We start from the raw sequence: 11,865 nt of genomic DNA, 5'->3' as shown, positions 1-11,865 counted from the left end.
CTGCCCAGGCCTCCGCCGGGTCTCTTCCTCCGCCTGGGCCTTCGGGCTCCTCACCTTCCTTCTTCCCTTTCCTTCCCCTTCCCCGCCCGGAGCCATGTCCTCCGCCGCTCGCTTCGATTCGTCGGACCGCTCCAGCTGGTACGTGGGCCCGGTGTCCCGGGCGGAGGCGCAGACGCGGCTGCAGGGGCAGCGGCACGGCATGTTCCTGGTGCGGGACTCGTCCACCTGCCCGGGGGACTACGTGCTCTCGGTGTCCGAGAACTCCCGCGTTTCCCACTACATCATCAACTCCCTGCCCAACCGCCGCTTTAAGATCGGCGACCAGGAGTTCGAGCACCTGCCCGCCCTGCTGGAGTTCTATAAGATCCACTACCTGGACACCACCACCCTCATCGAGCCCGCGCCCAGGTGAGTGTCCCCCGCCCCCGCCACACCCTCCGCCACCTCTGCCCGAGTGGCGCCAGGAGGTGCGACCTGGAGAGGTGTCACAGTCCAGCCCAGTAGCTCCGGGAGCCTGGCACTGGATGTAGATGCTATGAATAAATACTAATAAATTCGTTTCTAACACTGGGCCTTCTTAACTCTCTGGACCTCGCCGACAATTAAAAGTGTTGCTCTTCCAGTCAAATAATCCACGGTGCCTGTGATGACCTTGTGTGTGAAGGTACCATGGACCTCTGCACGGGCTGTAATTGCTTTGAGAGAGGGTGTGGTCGCACGTCACCCTTTTTGTGTTACCCTTTTCTTCTAGCATTGTCTCCGTTCCAAGGATGGTTGAGAAGCTGGTTCACCAGTCCTCTCCCTGATGGAAGTACAGCCTCTGAGCTTAGTTTGCTGTCTACCCCTGCACCCACACTGATTACAATAGAGCTGGCTTTTATGTGATTAGACTGCTTCACCCTGTTAAGTCAGCATTAATACATTCTAGGGCAGCATTTCCCAGACTTCTAGAGTGGCATTTCTGTGTCAAAAAAAAGTAAAACACTTATTTCACTTATTTCTCACAGTTTGCTTATGGCACTGTTCATCTATATCTGCATATACCATACACTTCACTGACAAATGCTGTTCTAGGAGAATGGGAAAATGTGACTTGGCTATGAGCTCCTTCTTTGTCCTGGTCCCAGCATGGGACATACCTGCAACATGCATCAGTGAACTGCTTATGAAGAACCCTAGAATATATTCCTTACTTTTAATTAATAAAACCTTTCTCAGTATCTTTTGTCAAAACTTTTGGGCTTCCTGGATAGAATGAAATTAAAATAAATAAGAGAAAACCAGTGACATATTAAAAAAATAAATCCAAATTGGTTCACTTCTGAATTCTGCATTTTAATATTTTATTATGTTTTGCAGATTAGCAAGCTCTTAAGAGGGAGGAATAACTTTGCGGTTTATAATCACAATTGAACCTTGGCATGGGCCAGTGCTTAATGACAGTCACTTGTCAAAGATTGACAATAGCTTGTCAAGTTGAAAAACTCAAGTGTTCAAAAGTCATTCTGAAAGCTGTCAAGTGATGGGCAGGATGTGACAGAAAGCACAACCTTCAGCAACCCTTCAAGCTGCTGGCAGCCTTTTGGTACTGATTGTGGCTACAGAGATGGGTAGATGAAAAAAAATCTTTTTCACCATTGCAGGAATGGAGCTGCCCAGTGTTGCATGCATGCTTAAACTTGTGGGGAGTTGGGAAGCAAAAAAGTCCTAGGCTGAAGCAATCTTCATGCTTACCTCTGTTCTCCAGCCTGGGTACTCTTGAACCCTTCTGGATGCAGTAATTTGTTCTTAATCATTTATGGCCATGATTGGCTTGGCTTTCTCAAAACACTTGAGAACTTAGAGCTGATTGCACTTGCACACTTGGTATTTGTGAGGAGTCCTGTGTGAAATGTTCTGTGAGCATTTTAGTACCATCTTATTTTCAAGGTTTTGGTTGCATATTGTTCTCTCAGCACAGAGACAAATGGGACCTAACCTGCAGTGAATTGACTTTTTAAGCTTTTTTATAGAGCTACAAATGGCATCCAACTGGGTGTTTTTACTTAGCATGACTTTGTTAAAACTCTTAGAAAAATCAGTTATGTGGTTGATGATTTTAAATGCTGTGCAAAGGAGACTTCCTGCTGCAAGGGGGAGGATGTAAGGTAGCATTCCCAGATTTTTGGGGTTTTTATTTTTAATGGACCGGATTTAGAACAGGGGTATGTGCTTCAGAACTGTTATGCTAATTCTTATTTCTCTGGCATTTTCCTGGGCACAGATGCTTGTGCTTTTGAAAGCTGTTCATTCTTTTAATTTCACAAAGTACAGTCTGAAAGGTGGTTTCTATATTGAGCTCTTCAGTACTTCTAGATCTTGGGGATGACATCTTAAACTTTTAAAACAGTTCTAAATGGACCATTTTAAACTTTCTGTTTGTTTTGCATCTCTGGTAGTGAGCTCTGACCATCCTTGCTGATGTTCCTGAAGCCTTCCTTATGCAGAGCAATTGCTCCTGATTCCCTGCTCTGGCTGCAGCAGGGTGTCTGAAAGATGGAATATCTTTATCTTCAGGGCTTCTGGCATATCTTGCAAAAATCACAGGGATTTGACTTCCATCGTGTTTTGCAAGTAGCAGAAGAGAATTGAAGTAGGCTAATGACATGCATTCTTGCTCTCATAGCTTAGATAATAAGTATCTGCTGTGGCCTATATCCACTGAGGCTTTTTGACAGCTGCTCTGAATAAAATGTATAACATTTATGATGAAAATAGTGAAAGCATTCTCATTTGATGGACAATCTTATATATTAACACAGACAACAAAGTGACTGTATTTGACAAATGATGGACATAGTAATAAACAATTATGTAAATAAATTATAGATAATATGGTTAATAGGCAAAGGAATATTTATAGAAGGGTTGCTTTTTTTTTTCCTTAGTTCCTTCTTATCAGTGGATGCAAGTATTTCTTACAGTCTTTATGAAGATGTCATACCATCTTACTTTTGTTCCCTTTTTCCCCTACACTGCTTCAAGTCTAGCATTTACTTACTGAATTCTTTAGAAGTGGATGCTGAAATTAAAATTATTTGGATGACTTTGGAGGTGGCAGGGGACTCTTGGAGAGATTCACAGCTACACTTTTATGTGTTGCCCTTCCACCTCAATCACCCAAACAGTCTTAATTTGGTTTTCTGTATCATTACTCTCATAACTTAAGCTATAGAATTAATTTGACTCTAAGATCTTCACAACAGTCCAGAACAGGTGGATGAAGATTTTGCATTATTTCTCCCAGTTTTCTGCATCCCATGATAGATTATATTTGGCTTCTGGGGAAGCTACTTTGGGTATTTAAGTCATATGTTGAGAAGTGTGAGTTATTAAATACCTCAGAGTGCTACCAAGGCAATGATTTTGTTACAGATCCAAGTAACTCTTCTCTATTGATGTTCCTACTGCAGACCTGGCACTTAGCTTTGTTACTGGCAATACAAACCAATAGCTGTTCCTTTTACCAAACCCTCAGGTATCCAAGCCCCCCAATGGGATCTGGATCTGCCCCTGCCATGTCCACTGCAGAGGAAAACCTGGAGTACGTTCGGACTCTCTATGACTTCCACGGCAACGACGCCGAGGATCTTCCATTTAAAAAGGGAGAGCTGCTGGCAATTGTGGAGAAGCCAGAGGAACAGTGGTGGAGTGCCAGAAACAAGGAGGGTCGGATAGGGATGATTCCTGTTCCTTATGTAGAAAAGCTGGGCAGACCTTCTGTTGGGAAGCATGGGAACAGGAATTCCAACAGTTACGGGATCCCAGAACCTGCCCACGCTTACGCTCAGCCTCAGACCGCAACTCCCCTGCCCTCAGTATCCAGCACACCTGGAGCAGTGATCAATCCTCTGCCATCCACACAGAATGGACCAGTCTATGCCAAAGCTGTCCAAAAGAGAGTTCCCTGTGCTTATGACAAGACTGCGCTGGCATTAGAGGTAAGTTTTTCCTCCAGTCTCAGAGTTTTCAATTGCCTTGTGAAAGAAGAAACTAAAAATTGGTATGATGACTTCATGTGGAGTCTGCTTATTTATGTCGAGGGACTGAGAAGTTAGGTTACATTCTGAAGAAACATCCACAAGGATTGCTTCATCTATACCACTTCCTTTGAGAAAAGTAACTTAGTAAATAACTTTAGGACCCCTGTTTTGCCTCCCTGCTTGCTTGTTCAACTGTGCAGATGTTACAAGGGTAACATGCTGAAGAGTGTACCCATGCTGAAGAAGTGCTAGTGAGAGGATGGCTTTGCTTCTCCACCTAATCCTGGGGAAGGAAAGAGATGTTTCCTTCATCATTGTAGAGTTCCAGGCTAAGAACTGACAGTGGCATCCCTCAGAGAAAGGTAAAGGTTGCTGGCTGATGCACTTGGTGTTTCTGATCCTCAGCTCTGAGATGCACTTGAAGATCTTGTGCTGAGCTGAAACCTGGGCAGAATATATCAGACATATTCCAGTCCCTTTTGCTTTGGTTTTCAAAAGTGGAATTTAAGGAACCTTAAACTGGGGGTGAGGAGTGTAGTGTAACCTCTAAAGTGCTGCAAGTTTTTGTGCTTGCTATTGCATTTTAAATTTTATTTTTATTAGACATATCTTGTAAAACTTTAGAGTGCTATTCTGTAAATAGTAAAGAATTCATATCATACTTCTAGTTTAACTGGAATAAATGATTGATTGGAAGTTGTTTTTCAAAGCTACATCCAGAATACTGATACTTTTACATTTAGATGATACTGAAGGCTAATTAACCTGTATTTCAAAAAAATGTCTCACCTGGAAAAAGTGAAATTTGAGCATGCTGCAATACTTCCAGGCACAAATGCAAGCAAACAAGCATAGGAAGCAGCAACATTTTAGCAAGTAAAATAATAATGGTTTTTAAAATACTTTAGAACTTTTCCTGTTGTTTTTGCTCAGTTACTTTGCAAGTTAAAGCTGTAACCTATGGCTGCTACTTTTGACTGAAATTTGGAAGGTTGTGTTTGTGACTTCCCATTATTCAGAGTGCTCACCCTAATTGCTTTACTCCTGTATTTGTAAGACTTCTAAGGTTACTCTTGTGGGGTTAAAAGTTAAATATGAATCACTGGAATTTCTTTGTCTTGTGAAATCTAGCAGCTTGTTATTTGTGAACAGTGTGTGAAAATTATCATAGAACAAAGTGTAAATTCACTGCCAACTGCACTGTACAGAAAATTCCTGCCAAAACTACTCATGCTTCTGCAAGCAAAGCAAGGCAAGAGATTGATTTTGTTATGCTGTCAATGTGTCATGGAATTACTTCAGGGAACTTGCACTGCTGCAGGGAGCAGAGCCATTTGGAAGGTTGGTCCTTACATGTAGACTTTTCTGACTTGCCCCCCCTTAAGTGACCTAGTTAACCCCATCAGTTTAGCTGCTCTAGGACACCAGTAGGATTAATTCTCTGGCCAACAAATAGGTTTGACTTGGTTTGAACCTTCAAATTACTCAAGTTTTGTTTGAGAGATTCTTCTCATCCTCTAATCAGTGCCTCACGTTTTTGGGTCTCCCAGCACTGGCATATTTTGTCTTCCCATGCAGTCTGTTTTCTTTGCTAGTGTACCTCATGCACACTGTGGCTTTCAGAAGCAGAATTCTGGGAACTGCTCTACATTTTCATTGAAATCAGTGATTGCACTTTCTCCATATCAATCCATGCATAGGTTCATTATAGCAGTATTTTTTTTTTGTCACATAGGCTATTCTTAAAGAAAAAAATAATTCAGCTTCTTTTCATTATTTTCCTTTAGTTTGCCAAACCCCTGCAGGGCCCTGATAAAATATTTAATCCCAGCCTTGTGAGGGCTCTACACATTACCAAATAAACTGAACCATTTGAAACTTCTGTTTTGTAAGACCACTGAAAGTAGTGTTAGACAAAAAACAGGTTATGGGACTGTTTTGGGGAAGAAAGTTAATGGTGTTCTTTGATAAAAATATTATTTGACAGTTCTCCCCCTCAGAATAGGTGTACCCCAAGTGGCTGTTCAGCTGCTACAGGTAGAACACCTTGTGAGTGTAATCACTGATTGTGCAACCTCATTTCAACTGATAAAGCAACGTGAAAGCAAAATATCTGTTTGCTGGCTGTAGCCTTGTGTGGTCAGCACACAGACAGGACTAAAAAGGAAGAGAACAGCATCTGGAGTAAATAAAGCCATGGCACAGTAATCTGCTCAGCTTCCTTTTAAGTGGAGCAGTGTCATTCTTCTTGGTCCAGCTTGAAAATGGGACAAGCTCCCTGCCTGCAAGTGCAGTATTTCCATTGTACACCATGATTGTTTACAAAGCTGGCAGAATTTTTCTTTAAGAAAAGGTAAGAATTTATAGCCTGTTACAGAGAAGTTTGTTTGTAAGCAAGCTGATTTTTGTTTTTGGTTTTTTTTTTAATTTCTTACATGGAAAATGTAAGTGACCAAATGATTATTCTACAGAAAATCTGAAATGAGATCTGATAGTTGGATAAAGATGAATTCAACTGCTGAATTTAAAAGTGTGACAATTTAAGAGCAACTACAGTTTTATTTCTCTAGGATAGTTGATAGGGCATTTATTTTTGCTGGGCTAAGTTTATTTAACATTATATAGAATCACAGAGTGGTTTGGGTTGGATGGGACCTTAGAGCTCATTTCATCTCACCCCTGCCATGGGCAGGGACACCTCCCACTATCCCAGGTGGATCCAAGCCCCATCCAATGTGGGCTTGGACATTTCCAGGGATGTTGTTGTCACAGCCTCTCTGGGTAACAATATTGGTGTTGTTGAAGTTACTAATGTGTAAGTGTTGACTTGATCCTATTGTGTTATATACTCCACTGTTACTCTCTAAAATTAAAAATTAATCTGTTTATAGGCTAAAATGGTAATTGTAAGTATAGACATTACCTCAAAGCTTGCAGCTGGTGGTACATGGAATTTTGGGCATCTCCCTGCACCAGGGAACAGTTAGTAAAGCCTACAATAAATTACATGTATTTCTAAGATTTACATATGCTCGTCTGTTAAGTTACTTTGGCAGTTCAGATTTAATGTTTTTAATGAACATTAAATTCTACAGATTGAAGTTTGCAGCTTCTCACTACAACTAACTTCATTACTAATATGGGTAGGATATTATGAATTCTGCATTAAAAACACCCAAACCACTAAACAAGCAAGCTGCAAAATAAAAATAGAAACCACCAAACCCAAGCCCAAACCGAAAAGCTCAACAGCCGAGAAGCCAGGTCTGTTTCTTTACTTGTGTATTTCTAGCCAAGAAACGATTTCCTTCCTTTCTGGTGCTGCAGAGGAAGGGGTATGCAGGACAGGGTTACAGTGTCCTGTGCTTTTTGGGACCAAAACTCAGCACCACAGGGTTATGCACTGCTGTTCTTCCATCCTGCTGGTTACTGTGGGAAAACCAGGAGGCCAATCCCATGTTCAAAGGATTTACACTTTAAGAAGGTGATGGATTTGTCTCTCTGGCACTGTTACTGTGATCCAGAACAGCAAAGTCTACCTGAAAGTTTCCCAGCCTTTAAAAACTTGTAGTAATTCTATAGCCAGCCTATTAGAAATAGGGTGCTCATGAAGCCTTGTTTCAAACTGACAAGCTCCAAGCAGGACATGAACAACAAATTCTATATTCACTTATAAAATGGAATTAAATAGGGTAGGGAGCCAGACAATGGGAGACCAACAGCAGCCACCAGATTTATACCTGGTTTGCTTAAAAAATGATTCTTAAATGCTCTATTCAGTGTCATAGTTAATTTTGAAGGCAGCAGTGGTTCTAGAGTTCATCTCTAGACTTAACAGTGTTACTGAATCAAAGATTTGTATTTTTTTTAAACAAGAGTTGCACTGTATTTTTAAAAGTTTTTATACTAGTGTTGGCTTTTTATAGCCTTGTGCCAGGATTATAGTGTTAAGTAGTTTACCTTTTTGTGATGTAGCAATCACACATGTGTGTGTTTGCTAGTACAGAGTTAACCTGCAATGTTTCGGTGAAATAAATATCCATCCACCATAATTATATAACTGACTTACAGTATTTCTCTGGAGCTTGTTACAATTAGGTTACAGTTAACTTTTTCCCTCTTCAAAGGAGAGCTGAGACAAGTAGGCCAAAATGTGCTAGCAGTAGAACTTTCTTAATTAGGAAATTAGGCTACTTCTTTCAGTAGACAACAAGCATTGTGTTTTTCTTAAGCCAAGGAAACTTAGCCTAGCTGTGTTACACATTAAAATGCATCTAACCCACAAAGTCTGGATTTTAAGCAAAGTATTGATCCTATATTTGGGTAAATTTTTGAGCAGGGACCTTTAGTTGCTATAACGGTTGAACTGAAAGTGAACTCTCCAAATTCTGTACAGTCAGGACAGTGACTGTAAGGAGACAGGCTACCACCTGTCATGAAAAGCAGCACTTTTTTGATGCTGTAGCCCCTACTCTGACAGTTTTCCAGGCTCTTAGTGAAATGGAAAGTTCCTTTGTTTTAATCTGTTCCTAGGTGAGGCCAGATGAATTGCATCTAGCACTTCCACATTCCTGTGTTGCCCTTGAAGCTCCTTTCATGCCTCAAGAATGGATGAAGCTTTTCCTCTGAACTGTTTGATTCTCCAGTGTGGGCATCAACTGTGTTCTGGCCCAGAACATCAGAAGTGAAGGATAATTAAGTAATTAAGCTGTGCTCTTAGCCTGGTGCTTTCCTTCAGTGTCCTTTTGTCCTGTGTGCAGAGTGGCTGAACTCTGCCTCTCGTGTCCCCTTTGGGGACAGTGAGTATCAGGTATTTTCTGGGTTGGACCTTGTCTGTTCTCCTCCAGACAGGCAGCTGGCCTGAAGAACTGTTTTGGTATGAATGTTAGTGTTACCAGAGAGGGTGAGCTGTGACACTAATTAGGATAATGACTGAGGTTTAACACCCTGTAGATTCCAGAGAGCAGTGTTTTCTATAGCACTGACCCAGTGGACTAAAATGATGATTTAGAATTTTAATGCATTTTTATCACCTTAAACTTAGATTACAGAAGTTTATCAGCCATAGAATTATTAACACAGAATTGTTGGAATATCTGTAAAACTCATTGAATTGGTTGACTAAAATGGCTTGCAGGAAACCTTTTGCAGAGTGTGAATCAAATGGAAGGCAGGTATGGAAGAGTCTAGAGTAATGAAGTAACCTTTCTGACTGGCATGTTCCACAGCTTGTGTTTCCCCAGGGCTTTGAATTCATGCTCTAACAAGGACATAATGAAAGATGCTATCTAAAAGACATTTTGATTTTTATCACTTGGGTGTAACCAAATGGCTGCATTTCAGAAGTATTACTCATTTCAGCAGTGATACTTCATTCCAGTGATGCTGGTGTGCTTCCCAACTGAATTAGCTGATCTGGGAGATGCTGAGTCCAAGGAAGTGTTCTCCTCATCTGCAGATAAGGGCTATTAGCTGTCCAGAGTCATACAGGAAGTTTGTGGCAGAGATGAGAATAGAACCAGGTCTCCTGACTCTGTCCTGTGCCTAATCATAAGACAATTCTTCTGACTGGCTTAAAACATTCTCTGAAAATAAATAATGTGTTAAATAATTCTAGTGGAAGATTGCACCTCAGCTGACCATGTTAATGGCATTAACATGCTTTAAAATTTATGAAATAATGCTTTTAATATTTATGAAATAATGCTTTTACTTGGGGGAAAAATACATAGAGGGACTAGTTGACTAGATTTTTCTAGACATTTTTGAAATTAAGGTCTATAAGGTAAGATCCATTAGTAAGTCTAGCATGAAATCAAGGTTCCTGCACCAAAAATCTTATTTCAACATGCTGTTTAATTTAGTCTTCTCAGGGAAACTACATTTTTAAAATAATATAGCACAAGAGGATATTCAGCAGCTTTCATTTAAAAGAAAGCCCTCTCAAAAATAGTAGAAAGTTATTGCAAATTAATTTACTATTCCAGTGGCTCTCAGCACATGGGAGTATGTTTTGAGCAGCTTTTGTCAGCCAGCTCTCTTTAGTGGCAGATGCTGGTGTGCAGCAGCTTTGCCCACCCAGCAGCATAAAGCACATTTTACATCTTTAATCTACAGGGCAGTTTGTTGCCATGCAATAGGAGACATATTTTAAATATTCTTTTCACTCAGCTGAAGCAAAGATTTCTAAACCTATTCACACTGTGAGTCTTTCAGAACCAAGCAGAAGAATATCTGTTCTGGAGCTTCAGAATGAATAATGGATTGATCTCTACAGGACATGAACAGATTGACATTGTCAGACTCTCAGAAAATGCAGGTCCACATTTTTGATTCAAAAGATTATTTTTAAGATTAAAGGGTTTGAGAGTGGGTTTGGTTTATGGTGTAGTGAAACACAACTCATTAGCTTTAAACTGTTGTGATATTGGCTGCATCTTCCTCAGGTTGGGTCTAGAATTTGGAATCTGTCTTCAAGGGTTATTTAAATGTAGCAAATGTAACACTGAGTATTTATAGATCTTATCAGCATTTTCCTAAAGAAACATTTGCTAGGTTCCTGTTTAGGTCATCTTGTTACTATTTAAAGCCTTCTTGAGTGAGGAGTCTGACAAATTGTGCTTTTTAGCAAATGTACAATCAGAGCATGCTGCAGCAGGCCCTGAGAGATGAAAGGCAGTTGGGTAAATTCTGAATTCTGTGTGTACATGCAGTGTTTAACTGCCCAATTCTGTACGCTGGCTTCATGTTTGAGGTTAGGGGCAGCATATATAAAAATGTCCATTTCAGAAATAATATGGCCACAGTTATATCCTAAGAACTTAAGGGAGTTCAAAGAGTTTTCTCCTCTCTCAAAAGCACAAGATTACAGTTGTTCCAAGTGAGACAGTCTCAGATATGGGGAGCAGACAGGACACATACAACCAAAGTAGTGGAGAAAAAGTAGGGAAGGCAGAGCAACACATAAGGCCTAAATCTCTGAGAATAGTTTCAAAGTTCAACGAATTTTATTTTAAGAGACATAACACTGAGTGACTGACTGCCAATGAGTTTATTAAGTATCTTAAATTTCACTTAAGGGTTCTCACTTCTGTGTGATCTTCCAAAATACCTGTTATGGTAATTGGGTTAAATGGGCTTCAGATCATCTAGTGACATGCACACTGTTTTGTAAACTCAGGGCTTTTTCTTTAACATAAAATATACAGGTCTCACCTGAAAAGTTTAAGGATGTTGCCAAGGGCCTCTCTGCATCTGGTCTGAATTTCAATACTATTTAGAAAATGTAGACAAATTGCTTTACATACTGTATCAATGTCTGTGTTTTCCTTAAATAAGATTAAAGTTTGTTTCCTTTGAATTTCACAGCAGTAGTTTGAAAACTGAGGCTCAGTTACAAAGAGTTTGGACATAGTTTGGGAAAGAAACTTAGGAACTGTTGGGCATTAGTCATTGGCTGGTTCTGCTTTTTGTGAAATTAGCTTCTAGCTGCTAATGTCAACTTTTCTAATATTTACTGTAGTTACCACATAGAGTCAAATAAGTAAACAGGAAGGGAGGGGGAAAGTCAGAGAGCTGCTGTAACAGACCACGTGCTCAGCTCTCCAGAAGCATCTCCGAAGAGTATTTAGCTTGTCTTAAATGCTTCTTGTCAGTTTGGGTATTTCACTTTGTAAAGTGTCCTGATCCAGATTAAATACAGCTGTTGAACAGTAAGAGTATAATTTATCATCATTTGGGCTGTTGTTTCATGCTTGATCATAGCTTAGACTTCTCTCATTTTCCACTGCCAGATAGGAAGAGAATAGTAATGGTAGGAAAGTCTTGACATGTCATCATTCCT

General features: G+C 40.3%; 1 protein-coding gene across 1 annotated transcript in view; it reads left to right on the top strand.

Moving 5' to 3' along the window:
* Positions 1-6: 6 nt before the first annotated feature.
* CRKL (CRK like proto-oncogene, adaptor protein) overlaps positions 7-11,865 on the top strand; it is a 17,595-nt gene continuing 5,736 nt past the window's right edge. The window contains exons 1-2 of the mRNA XM_005428425.3: positions 7-408; positions 3,518-3,980. Of these exons, the coding sequence (XP_005428482.1) occupies positions 95-408; positions 3,518-3,980 (777 nt within the window). The 5' untranslated portion in view covers positions 7-94. The remainder of the gene's footprint in view (positions 409-3,517; positions 3,981-11,865) is intronic.

Source organism: Geospiza fortis, unplaced genomic scaffold (genome assembly GCF_000277835.1).
Source record: "Geospiza fortis unplaced genomic scaffold, GeoFor_1.0 scaffold31, whole genome shotgun sequence".
Classification (NCBI taxonomy): domain Eukaryota; kingdom Metazoa; phylum Chordata; class Aves; order Passeriformes; family Thraupidae; genus Geospiza; species Geospiza fortis.
Note: the sequence above shows the minus strand (reverse complement) of the source record. Positions and strands in the feature narration are given on the sequence as shown.